Here is a 14381-nt window from a genome sequence, read left to right as displayed (position 1 = left end):
ATAAAAATATATATATATTAGGTCCCTGAGCTATTTTGGATCAGAAAACCCTAGAGCTGTGGCTAAGGTTTATGGGTTAGCATGCCACAAAAAAAAAATAAAAATAAAAAGGGATTGGCAGTCAGTAATAGCAATAACTTCTAAGCTCTTTTCTCTACCAAATAGACCCTCTCTGTGGGGTTCAAATATCACGGAGCAGTTTGGTGCTTTCCAGAATATTTCCATTTCGCTTGCCATAGATCTCCGGTCTGGTTTGGTTATTTACTTGTGAGGGTTTGAACGTTAAACCCAGATGGTTTTTGTTCCTTTGGAAACTTAAGAGACGGCGTCCGCTTCCGACGGGAAGTCGAAATGTAACTTTGCGGCACTAAAAGTCTCATTCCCTGCTATTAAAATCGCTGCCTATTAGGATACACCTTAATTATCAGAACCATAGCTCTAAGGCTGACTAACGGCCCGTTAGTAATATCACCGCGGATTTAGGTCACGCTTTTCAAAAATAGAATCCTGAATTCACGCCGGCGGTTTGTAGGAGCTGCCTGCCGCTCGCTTCTCATTAGCGGTGAAACGGAGCCTCTTCGGAAGGCTCACCGGAGCCCCTTCGGAAGGCTCTGGAAGCCGCGAGCTGTTCCGAGATCTCAACACAGGCTGGAAATACGAAGGCATCCGCGCTGTTTTTTTTTGATGACGATGGCGTTCCAGACGTTCCCTTTCACAGGCTCAGCAGTCGCTCACATTCTGCTCTTTTCCCTTCGGTAGCTGGATCAGATTTGATGGCGTGTTTGATATTGCGGAGTTTGAAAATTCTTTGCTTTTTTTATTTTTATTGCGACGGCTGGGAATTCTTTTATGTCTCCGAGATTAAACAGCGCTCGGTAACGTTCGCTTTGTACTTAAACTCTTTTCAGGTAGGGGTGGAATGAAAAAAACAGCAGAGGGAGATGATCTCCCGTGTTTTTTTGACCAACCCAGGTACGCTGAGTTATTTGAGATCTGTAATCACCAAGTAATTAGATGGTTTCTGTTTACCCACGTTCTCCCTGTTCTTCAGCCTCTGTAAGTTCAGAGTTAAACTGTAGCAAATTAACTGAATCAATTAGTAAATTAGCTGAATTAAGGTGTCGTAAAGGCACAACCACAAATTGATGCAACAGCCCGAATTCTAGTTGCTCGTTTGTGACAGATGAGCTGCACTGGTGATGACTACGTGGGGGAGATGAAGCCACCAGCAGAGGGGATAAACGTTTAGAGCTGGACTATCAGCTCTTTCCCATCTTCCAGCAGCTCTGAGGTTCTGGGTATAAAAACCTCTTAATAACTGATGACAGCTCAGTTCCCCTTAAGAGTTGCTGCCTTCTCCAGTCACTGATAACTCATCCTATGCAGATCGTGCTGCCACCTTTTTTTTTTCCTCTCCGGTAGTGTCTTCTTGGGGTTCCATTTTTCCCACCGTTAGGCTCGTTCATGCTTCCATTCCCAGATTTCAATGGGAGAGCACGATTGTGCAGTTAAGGCGCTGACATGCAAAAAAAAAAACAACAAACCTTTTTATTTCTACATTCTCCTACAGGTGCTGAACTACCAGATACACCCCGTGTGTTTAAGTGGGTTGTTTCCTGTCGGTTATTTGATGGGTTTGGGTGTTTTTTTTTCCTCTAGACTTTGTGCCGTGAGCCTAGGAATAGGACCTCCGAGCATTACCTTAATTTAAAAGAGCTGTTGTTACTTTCTAAACGCTTTGCAGCTCTGGGAATCAGCGAGCCGAGACATCTGCCTAATGAAATCTATTCCTCAAGATGGGGAGTTGGAGCCTCGGTGTTCTTCGCCAAGCCCGACACGTGCCGTTGTGGTGCCGCAGAGCTCACACAGCGTTTGGGGCGGGAGCGTGGGGTGTGCTGGGCGTTTCACTGGGGGCTGATACGCAACTGCTGACATCTCCCTCTGTCTTCGTGTTCCCCTCAGGGAATGGTGCTCTCTGCCGAGTACATCAAGAAGAAGTTGGAGCAAGAAATGGTGCTTTCTCAAGCTTTTGGACGAGACTTAGTGAGTATTAGTTTATTCATTTGCAGGCTGCAAGGAAGAGGAGGTTGCCTAAACCAGTGGTTTTAGGGAAATCTCCACGTCTCTGAATCAATTTCTCAAATGTTCCTTCAATTCCTATCCCTCTGGAATACCGGGCAGGCAGCTAGCTACTTGTTCCCCAAAGGGCTTTTTTATTTTGAAACCACCCGATACCACAGAGCTCCTGATTATTGTTATTTTTTTCCGGAGGCAAAGCCAAGACAGGCAGTCCCATTTGGTGATAATGCAGGACGGGGAACATTAAAACCGAATCGACAGGAACTAAAATCCCATCTCTGTGGAGATTCTCTTTGGAGACAGCAATGGGATACGACGCTGGCTTGGCTGTATGTGCACATTTGGCGTGATGGGGAGCTCATCCGAGAACCCAAGAGGGAGATTATGGAGCTGCGTACCTTAGTTTATGTGTTGGTAGCAGCACGGTCTGTCCCTCTTGGGGAGGGAACTTCTGAACTGCCTGAATCCCTGTTCCCTGTCAGACAGCTGTCTGTTTCTCCTGCCAAAAAAGTGCCAAAAAAGTACCCGTGGAGCGATCAGTAAGAGCTCAAGGGAGAGAGAAAAGGAGGATAAAAGCCTCAGTGGTTTCCTGCAACAAGTGTCTGCCTTGCGGTGTTTGGAAAGACACGTAAGCATCCCTCTTCTATACATGGTGCTTTATTCCTCTCTGCCCACCAAGTGAAAATTGGTCTTGGTGAGTGAGCTGTTACTCATGAGGAATTGTTTTCCTGATGTCCTGTAGAGCTCAGCTGCTCCCTGACTGGTTAAGGGTGACATTCGAAGCTCTGCCCGTTGGTTGTCTCCTGGGTGTGAGAATAAACGTCATATTCTGTTCTGTTTGAAGCTGCTTTGATGTGCCTTGGGTCCAACTTTTAATGGATGAAAAGTAGCGTGACTAGCTGGGCCTGAGCCCCAAGTGGTGGAATTAATGAAAGCAAGTCAGTTCTTGAACCAAGGAGCCCTCAGATGTGTGGGCCTGGGCTCGGATTTTATGAGAAGACTGTCAGATTTGAGGAGGAGCAAAAGGCTCCTATCAAATCCTAAATAAACAGCTTGAGTGTGAATTTTTTTTTTTTACCTACTTTTTTTTTCTTTTGGGGAAGACCCAGTAGGTCAGAAATTGCCCAGTGGGGATGTAGGAGAGAACACCAGACAAAAATACATTCTAGCGTCGCTTCAGAGCATGCGGGAGTGTTCTGGAAAGACTCACAGCTGGGGAAAAGGGACAGATTTTGTGAACTTAACCTCAATTTCTTGTCTGGTCTTTTTGTTGCTGTTGTTTTCAGGGGCGAGGAACAAAACACTATGGCCTGATTGTGGTTGGTCATTCCCTAGGGGCTGGCACGGCTGCCATCCTGTCCTTCCTCCTGCGTCCCCAGTACCCGTCGCTGAAGTGCTTTGCCTATTCTCCCCCTGGCGGGCTGCTCAGGTACGTGTTGGGGTGGGAGGACCAGTAAGAGGGAGTGGGGAGGTAGTTGTAGCTGGAAAAGATCCTGTTTGCCACACTTGGAGGGGCAGCAAAAGACCCATCTCTGCCCCAAGAAGCGTGCAGAAAACTGGAGAGGCAGCCTGTAGGAGCTGAGGTCGTTAGCAACCTTTGCTGCGTCTTACAGTTTGGATTTAGGTTATGGTGGCTCTCACAAATATCCCCGTTCGTGACTCTGTAGCTCTGATTTCACCTTGACTAGTGCAAAAGGCAAGTGGAGTGGATGGGCTGCAATTTCCTTATTCTGTGCACGGTGCCCGTGTGTCCTGCCCCCCTCTGCTGTGAGCAGATGTACGGTAACGGAGATATTTGACCGAATGTAGGTGTCTGCCTCAGTTGATCCAGTTGTTTGGGCTCCTTTTGCAGCTCACAAAGAAATGGGTGCTTCTGAGGTGTAATTTCTGTCATTCTGAAGTGGGTGCCTAACGCAGGACAGAGGGATCGTGCTTCCCTTGGCTGTAGCAGGAATCTAGGGGAGCTGCCTGAGATCTCCGAAGAGAGAGGGACAGCGAATTCCTCTCACTGCAAATTGGAACAGAGCTGCTGGTCACGTTATATATGAGGCAGCCAAACGAAAAAACATCCCGTTCGAGTGCTGTGAAGTGAGAGAAGGTCTTTCTAGTCGTGACAGATGTTGTGGGGGCGCTTGAAAGCAGCTGTGGGTTATCAGAAGCTTCTTGTGAGAGGTACCACATCCCCTTCCAGGAGCAGCCAAGGGTTTTAAACCATCCTGCTGGTGAATCTGGATATTGGCATGCCTTGTTGTGATCCCTGGTCTTCTGCAGCTAGAGAGGAGTTGTTCTGTAGAATCCTTCACGAGCATTTGATAATTTTCTGCTCACAGCTTCCACTCCTGAGATCGCTTGAGAGCTCGGGCCGAGCTGTGCTGTGTTATCTCAGCCTCCTGGAGTTCGAGGAGGTGCCTCTACCACTGTGTGTCACACCCAGCATCACCTCTGGGTGAATGGTGCAGCCTCTGCCAGGGGTAACTGGTTCAAAGGAAGGAAGGTAGCTCATTACAGAACCAGCTCATAGAGTGGAAGCCATAATTCCCTTTTATCTCGGTACTCAGGTTGCTGCAGAAAGTCACCATCTCGGTTCTACAACGTCTTTGTAAAGTGGTCTCAGGAGCATGGAGTACGGTCTTCCTTTGGGCTGTCCTGACGGTTCCCAAACTGTTGGAAAAATACTTTGAGGCATTGAATTAATTAGTGCTTCCTTCTCCAAGTATGTTCGGAGCCATATGCAGAGTAGTGTTGCTCGGGGCATGGGATGTGAATATCAGGCTCTTCTTTATCAAGGTGCAAGTCCCAAAAGCCTTTGAGCAGCTTGGGTTGTGGTTTTTATGGCCTTGGTTCACTGTTTGGTGTGACCCTTCTGACACTAGTGGCAAACTGGGAATGAAGGGCAGTTTGCTGCTGGTGAAACTCTGTTTGCTTCTTCTTGGTCCTGTTTCTCTTCCAGTGAGGATGCCATGGAGTATTCAAAAGAGTTTGTGACTGCAGTCGTGCTTGGTAAAGATCTAGTGCCCAGGCAAGTTGAGAAGTGTCTGAATTTCTTGATGAGTATCTACTGTTCTCTACCCAAGTCACCTGTTTCCTACCAGAAACATCTAGCTCATGTCTGTCTCGTTTCATCATTTACCTGTCCTCCTGTGCTTCTTACTCATCCTCCTAGTTACCTGTGTTGCTGCATCTTTTACCTGGACACCTGTACTGGAGGTTCACACGCCTTTTTACAGGCATGTCCCTCCCCGTCTCTCAGCTGCCTGGGTGAAAGACAAGGGGTGAATATCCTGCCTCTGTAATTATACACGTTGCGGTGTCTGACATGTTAGTGCCACCTTCCAGGTTGCTCTGCCCTGAGCTAGATGTGCTGCCACCTCCTTTTGCACCGTTTTGTCCCCGAATTACCCATTCCGTGTCATCTCACATCTCTGAAACCAGCTCCCTCGTTTCTTGTGTCTCAGCCTTTCTCACCTCTCGTCATCTTCTGGGACATGTTCTGCCCAAAAGGGCCTTGGGACTAGGAGGCACGTAGAATTCAGTGGTTGAAAGGTGCTTCCTGTGCCTTTTGGGAACCTACGTGACAAAATCTTGTCGATCCTGTAAGGTGTCTAGTGGTGTCATATAGCTCCATGCCACCTTTCTCATTCAGCTGTTCTGTGTCATCCTCCTTTGTCGCTCATCTCTGTGATTGCACCGTCGCCCTTGTTATCTGTTCGTTGACCTCTCTCATATCTGTGTTTGCTGATCTGGTTCTGCTATTACCTTTCATGCTCATTTTATTGTCACGATGGTTTCCTGTGGCCTCTTAACCCTGGTTGCTGGTCCCGGGTGATGCCACAACCCACCTCTGAAACAATCTGCGTTGTTGCGTTTTTGTAGTGTCTTTCGGAACGTAGTTTCTCATTCTCCTGTTGCCTGTGTGTCCCTGTCATCCTGTTCCTTACCCAGCACTCATCAGCGCATCTTCCTCTTCTTCCAGAATCGGCCTCTCTCAGCTCGAAGGGTTTCGCCGGCAGCTTCTGGATGTTCTTCAAAGAAGCAACAAACCAAAGGTGAGAGTAAAGATGAACAGACCCCTGAAAGGGAGTCTCTGACTGTAAACTTGGAGGATCACGCAGCGATACTGCAGGCTTCTCCTGCTCTTCAGGTCTCTTCAGGTCCACTGTGGCTGCTGTTTAAGTGACCAGAGGAGTGACAGCAAGAGCTAGAAGGCAGCTAGAGAGCTCGAGGCAAAGGCCTGCACGTGGTTTCATAGAATTATTCAGGTTGGAAAAGCCCCCTGGGACCATCGAGACCAACCACTGAACCTGCTCTACAGTGCTCATCCCTAACACATCTCCCCCAGCCCCACAACTCAATGGGCTGTAACCACCTCCAGGGATGGGGATCCAGCCCCCTCCCTGGGCAGCCTGGGCCAATCTCTGACTACTTTCTGTGAAAAAGTTTTTTCCTACTGTCCAGTCTCAGCCTGCCCTGTTGCAGTTTGAAGCTGTTCTCTCTTGTTCTGTCACCAATCACTCATGAGAAGAGCCCAGCCCCAACCTCTCCACACCGTCCTGTCAGGCAGCTGCAGAGAGTGAGAGGGTCTATGTAACATCTTAGGAAACACCACACTCATCTAGTCAAAATCTGAAGCTCAAGTAACAACACGAAAACCTGATTTTTTTTTTCCGAAACAAGAAGCAAGCTGAACTCCTGAACGTTTGCGGGAGTTTCCAGGCTTTGGGATGATTCTAGCTCGCGTGCTGTCAGTTCACCATTGCAGGGCTAAAAGAACTGAGCAGGGAATTGTCTCATCTGAGCCTGTTTTTGAAGTCTGTGTTCCAACTGTAGCTTATTTTTGCCGGCAACAAATGGTGACAGGCTAAGAAGTACAACAGTTGTCTGCTTACAGGCCCTGCCGCGGGCTGGCTGGGCGGTGCTGTTCTAGGATAAGCGATCTGTTCATGTTTTGGGGATGGGAAATGTGGAAAGTTGTTCTTCCCCAGGCTCTTTTTGCCATTACACTTAGATGGGGGAAGAAGAAAATAAGACGAAAAGACATTAAGATTTTTAGAGGTGAAATATTATAGGGGGAGGAAACTGAGCTTACATTTGTTTTTCTCGGTAGTGTTTTGTGGTTTGGTTGGGGATTTCTTTTTTTTGTGAATTTTTATGGGTTTTTTAGGATTTCTTCTAATGTGTCAAGGAAGGACTAAACAGAATTTTGGGCTGTTTATGTCGTATAATCCTTTGCTTATTTTTGTGCACTGAAGATTCAGATTCCACCTACCTTGTTTATCGTGGAGGGTACGGAGTTATCAGCTGGTGGACAAGGTGGTGCTCGCTCTAGATCCGTAACTCTACAAAAACCTCCAGCAAAGAGAGGAAGCTATTTCTAAGGTTAAAATTGGGAGAGGAAGAAACAACTTGTCTGGGCAGGTTTGTCTCTTATCTCTAGGTCTGTTATTTAAGCAATCAGGGCACAAGACCTGTTTTTTCTGTTTTCTGGCATCAGATATTCCATTTAAACCTCCCAGTAGCATCTCATGAGACACCTCTGCTTTTTTCTGGGTGCTTTTCTCAATATTCTCCCTCCTTTCTCTTGGGTTGGGCCAGTGGCGAATCATCGTGGGCGCTACGAAGTGCATCCCCAAGTCGGAGCTCCCCGAAGAGACGGAAGAAAACTCGGTGACGAGTAATCGCCTCTGGACCCATCCCAGCGATCTCACCATCGCCCTGTCGGCCAGCACGCCGCTCTACCCGCCCGGCCGCATCATCCACGTGGTGCACAACCACCCCGCAGAGCAGTGCTGGTGAGTATTGCGCCGAGCTGCAAAGTCTGAAAAAGACTCCCCAAGACACGAACTCGGCTCTGAAGGAGGTGTTTTATTTTTATTTTTTTTCCCCTCCCCACATTGTCATATGGTGACAGCGATTGTGCCTGTGCTGTCAGAACAGAAAGGTAATCGTGGCACTGTTGGCTCCTGCAGTTCTGGAGCGATGGCAGTAGCACGTGTACTTTAATATCTTCTCCCTCTGTTTTTCCTCCTGTTGCTTTATTCTGTCCCTGCAACCTGCTGTTCCTTTCTTTTCGCACCCCGAAATGCTGGCCTGCTCTTTCATCCCCTGCTTCCCGTTTCCCCCCTCGTTTTGGATCCCAACTCCCTCTGGTAGCTGCTGCGATCAGGAGGATCCCACTTACTTTGCTATCTGGGGTGACAACAAGGCGTTCAACGAAGTGATCATCTCACCGGCGATGTTGCACGAGCACCTCCCGTATGTGGTCATGGAAGGGCTCAACAAGGTAACGCGGAGAACTGGGGATCGAGGGCCGGTAGGGTTGAATGCGATGAGCGTCTGGGAATGGGATGTAGATTTCCATCCGAGTACCCAGAGCCTCAGACGAGGTGGTCTTCCCAGATTGAACGTCAGGATGACGTGAGGTTGGGGGGGCAGTGTTTGGTTCCTTCTCTCAGAAGCTTCCCCGTTACAGACAGAAATTCAAACAGCGACAGAATCGTAGAACGGTTTGGGTTGGAAGGGACCTCAAGGATCATTTAGTTCCAGCCCCCCTGCCATGGCAGGGACGTCTCCCACGGTTCAGGGCTCCATCCAGCCTGGCCTTGAACCCTTCAAAGGATGGGGCATCCACAGCCTCCCTGGGCAACCTGTGCCAGTGCCTCAGCACCCTCAAGGTCAAGAACTTCTTCCTTAGATCTACTCTGAACCTACGCTCTTCTGACTTCCACCCATTACCCCCTGTCCTATCTCTACAGGCCCTTGTAAAAAATCCCTCCCCAGCCGCCTTGTGGCCCCTCCACATGTTTGGTCCGTTCTCTCAGAAGCTTCCCCGTTCCAGACTGAAATCCAAACTATGCCAGAAGTCCTGCAGCTCCTCTGTGAGTCTGAGGGGTGATCGAGCTTAGGTGTAACGCTTCTAGAAGGGATCTCTGCTGCTGAGCTACACTAGGTCGTGCTGCTCTACCGTGGAGATTTAGCCAAATCTCCTGCCCTGCTGACCTGGAGGCTGCTCCCATCAGCTTCCTTCCAGTCGCCTCCCCAGCAGCACATCCTGACAGGATAGAGCGTGTCAGAATTTATTCATAAAATCCTTGATCTCGAGACCTTGCCCTGTGCTTGCGGGAGACGTTGGTAAGAAACGGAGGCACATCCAACCGTTGGAAAGGGCTGAGCTGAGAACATCAAAGCCTCGACCGCCAGTGAAGCCGCAACTGTTCCTCTGCTTGTCTCCACTAGGTCTTGGAGAATTACAACAAGGGGAAAACAGCTTTACTTTCTGCAGCCAAAGTGATGGTGAGCCCCACAGAAGTGGATCTCACCCCGGAGCTGATCTTCCAGAGTCAACCCTTGCCTAGCGGGCCCTCGGTGCAGATCACAACTGGAGCCGTGACGGTGGACAGAAGGAACAGCAGCACTAAGTAAGGAGATATCTTTGCTTTCTCTGGAGGGTTGTTGGCTCTAGGTGGTGGCTTTTTCCTCCTGGGGTGTTGTCATCGCTGTTTGTGGGCAGGGTGGATCCAAGGGCTGCCTCTGTGGGACTTGTACTTGGCTTCAGTGTGTCTTGTGTCACGTCTGGGAAGGAAAAAATCCTTCACGTTGCTCAAGACTCTGTCAGGTCAGGAGAATCTAGGAGTCGAGGGTACGGAAGAAACTTCCTTTTCTCCTTATGCAGACAAATGAGGTTTTCCCTGAAACTGCCAAGGCCAAGTTTGCAGCCTTTCAGCCCAATTTCTCTTTTCCCATGTGATTTATGTGCCCAAAGAGAGACTCCTTGCTGGTTTTCAGGTAACATTTGAGGCATTACAGGACCACAGATTTGCAAGAAGCAAAGGAAGTAAATACAAAAATGTGGGCACTGACTTATTTTGAAGTTGGAACACACGGTTCCTGTCACAGAATTGCATTTTCCAGGGCCAGTTAGCAGACAAAACAGGGAAGGTGAGAGAAAAAAGATGGGTTTTGTAGTCAGAGATAGCAAATAGCAGTTGTGAGTGGAAACAGAAGACAGCCTTGTGGGTGGGAGAGGATTATTTCTTTGGGAGGATAGCGCTTCTATGGAAATTTTTTGGGTGGAGACACCCAACGAGAAGCTCTGTGTGCGTGTGGGAAGAGGCACAGGGTGAGGTGATCCATGGACAGCTGAGTATCCTTGAGATGACATGAGCGAGATTTAAATTTAGAAGAAAGATAAGACGGCAAATAATACAAAAATGAGGTTCTCGCAGGGAGAGTGAACGGTCAGAGGCAGCGGAGGAGAGCTTAGAAATGGAACGGCAGCACTGATCAAACAGCGGGAACAGGAGCTGGCGCGTGTTTGTGAAGGCTGAGAAGATGAACTAGGTCGAGCAGCAGGGAGAGGAGCGGTGTTTTCTGTGCCGTAGCCAGAGCAGACCCAAGGAGCTGCTTCCCTTTGAGGTGAGTGAAAGCAGAGGGGAAATTCTGAGATACGAAAGGGAAAAGAATGAAGCAGAGAGAGGCTTAAGGGAGGTGCTAGAGTAGAAAGTTGTAGGCTAGTTGTGTTTAATTGAAGATTAGAGGCATCTTAGTGGGTCAAACTCCCTCTTTGGGCGTTCTTGAACCCTGTTCTCAGGTCACTGTTAGTCTGTTGAAGTTACAAAGGGATCAAATATTGGCTTAACTTAAAAGTCTTGCACTACGCCTCGTGTCCTTTTGGCGGGTGAGGCAGTCCTCTCCCAAGCTCAGACTCTTTTCCCAGGAATTTCTTGAAGTTGTCTTTTTGAGCTCTTGCCCTTCACATCGGGAGTTCCTTCCCGGTGGCTTTGACACGGTGTCTTTCTGGAGGAACCCGCCTGATCCTTTAAAGTCTTTAGCGTGACTGGAATCTTTCTGAAGATCTTTACTTGTCTTAAGCTGAGTAAATTGCTTGCTTTCTTTTTTTTTTTTTACCTGTTTTCAAGTCTGCTACCTGAAATAGCAATTGAATTGGGCATGGGCAACGCTTTAACAGCCCCCTGGCATTTGTTAGTAGTGAGGTAGGGATTGCCAGCGTGGAGAAGAGAAGGGGAAGGAATGATATCGGAGTGGTTCCAGGCTGTGAGAAGAAAGTAGGAGGATAACTGCAGGTTAATCCTCCTCTTGCCTCTCAAATAGAGAGGTGTTGGGAGAGTTGAAGGGTTTGTCTGCATGTGTGGAGCGTGTGCCCTGGGATTTTGGGCACTTCAGTTAGAAGCTCTGCGCATTTCACTGGGATTAGAACCACGGTCCAACGTGGTGCTTGAGAGGGAAGATGTTTAGCCAGGAGAAAAGGGAGAAGGACGAGAACCTGAGCTGGCAGAGGGAAGAAACTCTGCCTGATGCTTCCAGCTGGGAGGATCGAGTGGTGAAGAGATTTCTTGCTGTCAGAGCAGCAACACGTGCCCTCAGAGTGCACGAGGAGCTCTGTGCCCAAGTCTCGGTTCCTCTGGCTCTTCTGGCATCTTGTGGTTCTGGAGGAGTGCCGCAACCTCACGTTCTCTGTCCTCTCGTTGCAGGAGCAAGTCCCACTCTGAAATCAGCTTGGAGGGCTTCTATGAGACAAAGCCCCTTTCCCCTGTGCAGAAAGACCCCGTGGAGCTGCTTCTCCTGGATACAAAGGAACGTCTGTCCGTGGAGCTGCAGGACCGTCGTGCCCCTCTGGCAACCATGGAGAGCCTCTCGGACAACGAATCCATCTACAGCTTCGATTCAAGGCGTTCCTCTGGTTTCCGGAGCATCCGGGGCTCCCCTAGCCTCCATGCTGTCATGGAGAAGGACGAGACGCACTGTTTTTATATAGACCCTGTTATCCCCGAGGAAAACCCTTCCCTCAGCTCCCGGACGGAGCTGCTGGCTGCCGACAGCCTCTCCAAGCACTCCCAGGAGACTCAGCCCCCCGACAACGCTCTCAACAGCGGCGACACCACCCCGCAGCGTCGCTGCAGCGAGGAGGGGGCCAGCAGCGAGGGGGACCGTGTTTCCTTAGCCCCTCGCGAGGAGCTGGCCCTCCAAAACGGCCGGCTCACCGATGTCCCCAGTCCCCAAGTGCTGGAATTCGCTGAGTTCATAGACAGCCTCTTTAATCTGGATAGCAAAAGCAGCTCCTTCCAGGACATCTACTGCATGATGGTGTCGGACAGCTCCAGTGACTTTGCGGAGATGCCCAAGTCTGTCAGCGAACAGGAGATCCTCTTGAGGGCACAATACGAACCCAACCTAGTCCCAAAGCCCCCGAGGTTGTTTGCTGGCTCAACAGATCCTTCGTCGGGCATCTCTGTCTCCCCCTCTTTCCCCCTTAGCTCCTCTGGAGAACTCATGGACATCACTCCCACAGGTGTGAGCAGCCAGGAGTGCCTGGCCACGGACAAAATCCGGACTTCCACCCCCTCCGGGCACGTAAGCAGCCCTGCCAAGCAGGACGACCTCATGATTTCGGCCCTCTAGTGCAGGGTAAAGGAGTGTGGCTCTGCGAGCTGATCCTGTAGGCTGAGTGCTGGGATAAATACTCGGAGGAGAGGTGGTCGCTGGGCAGTTCGGATCGGAGGAGACGGCTGGAAAACGTTCCTTCTGGGGTGACAGGGCGGTGGCACGCTGGTGTCTGGAGGACGGATTGTGCTCGAGTCCCGTGTTTGCAGCATGGGCTGCTACACTAAGAGGGTCTGAGTCCCTAAAGGCAGATGTGAGTTCCCTACCTCAGCCTGTCTTGTTTTTTGGGGGTTTTTTATTATTTTATTTTCAGAGGCAGATCCCTTGCCTCAGGGCGCCTGCTGAGTTTGGGAGGGAGAGTCCCTGCTTCAGGGAACCCTCCAGGGTGAAAGGGGTCGGATTCTCTAAAGCTCGAGGATCGGATAGAGGGGGCCAGGCCACGTCACCGCCTCGGTACCGTGTCAGAGGTTTTGAAAATGAGCAGATTGAGACTTTGGGCCCTGTTGCACTACCGTGTCGGATCTGGCCCAAGATCCAATTCGTCACACTTCCACGGGGTTTGCTTTTTGTAGGACGCTCTCCTCTTTCAAAGCCATCGGGGGCTGTATTCTCCCCGGATGCAGCCTCCCCTCCCCTGGCCAGGCGCAGCAGGAGCGGGGCTGGCACTGTCTTTGCTCTCCCCGAGCGCTTCTGTGTTCGGTGACCACCAGGCTGCTGCTGAGAGAGAGAAGCACGCTTGCAAAGAGCCAAAATCCTCTGCCACATCCCTCCTTTGCCTGAAAAAATTCTCCTGAACGTCACCATTGTCACTTCTTGGTTCCCTGGACTGTTCTGAGCTGCCGATGTTCCTGCAGGATTGACAGAATTCTCATCTCAAAGCTGCATGGATGGATCAACTTAGAGATTTCAAGAGGCTTTCTCGACACCCAGCGTTATTTGCCAGGGCCCTGCAGAGCTTGGGAGCTTCCCCTGGACTCCATTGGGTCCTCACGCCACCCGTACGCCGGAATCGCAGATCAGTGCCCGCCTCTGTCATTGGGAGTTCAGGGGGAAAAAAAAAAAGACATTTTACTAAGTATTGAAATCTCTTGTATGTTTACAGAGCTGCTAAGCTTTTTGGAAGGTATTTATTAAGCAAGCAGGGAGGCTTTCCCGAAGCAAAAAGCACGTTTGTTCTCTCCTTCACGTGCTGGTCCCTCTGGAGAGCGAGGGGAGAGAGGATGGGGCAGGTGGGATTGCGAGTCCCCTGCTTTGCAAGAGGATCAGAGCCCCGGGGCAAGCCGCGGGCATCCCTCTTCCACCTCCCCGTCACACAACTCCGCGCCGCAAAGCTTGACCCCAGTCACTAGTAAAACCACCTGAGCCCTGCTGGGGAGCGCTCCTCAGTGCTCGGAGGAGCCTGGGATAGACCTACCCAGGCAGGGGCTTTGCAGTGATGGAAACAGGAGATAAACTACTTTTCTAGGAAGTTTAAATGTAGGGTGACCTGTAGAAGGCCTTTTACTGACAGAACACCTTCATATCAAAGCTCCAGCGGTCTCGCTGGAGCTCTGTCCTCCCTCACTGGCAAGGAAATTCCCGTTTTAACTCATCACAGAGATGTCATTTGCCCTCCTCTCCCTGTCCTTAGCTGTGGTATTTCCGTTGTGGCAGGTTGCTGTGCTTGTCAGGAGCAGAGCTCCCAGAAAACCCCTCGGCTCCTGTTACCTCGAGCCTCTAGCTCGGGCATTGGGTGGGTTTTTGGCAGCCCCTGGGGTGGGTCGGGGCTGTGCTGGGTGCCCGAGAGGGAACAGATGCCATCAGGTCACAACGGGAGCGCTTTATAGTCACTGCACGTTGATGTAAATGATTTTGGGAGCACTCAGGTGACCTGGACTTGGTGTCCAAGCGCTGATCTGGGGGGA

The 14381-nt window shown here is 50.1% G+C and overlaps 1 protein-coding gene across 1 annotated transcript; it reads left to right on the top strand.

Moving 5' to 3' along the window:
* Positions 1–1962: 1962 nt before the first annotated feature.
* Positions 1963–12495, top strand: DAGLA (diacylglycerol lipase, alpha; the record flags this gene model as incomplete). The annotated part of the gene is made up of 8 exons (XM_009875864.1): positions 1963–2043; positions 3366–3508; positions 5030–5098; positions 6053–6125; positions 7672–7868; positions 8230–8359; positions 9313–9494; positions 11568–12495. Coding segments are annotated over 8 exons (1803 nt in total), but the record flags the coding sequence as incomplete, so codon positions are not given.
* Between the last annotated feature and the right edge of the window lie 1886 nt (positions 12496–14381).

Source organism: Apaloderma vittatum, unplaced genomic scaffold (genome assembly GCF_000703405.1).
Source record: "Apaloderma vittatum isolate BGI_N311 unplaced genomic scaffold, ASM70340v1 scaffold5089, whole genome shotgun sequence".
Taxonomy (NCBI): Eukaryota; Metazoa; Chordata; class Aves; order Trogoniformes; family Trogonidae; genus Apaloderma; species Apaloderma vittatum.
The sequence above is the reverse complement of the archived record's forward strand: the minus strand, read 5'-3'. Positions and strand labels throughout refer to the sequence as shown.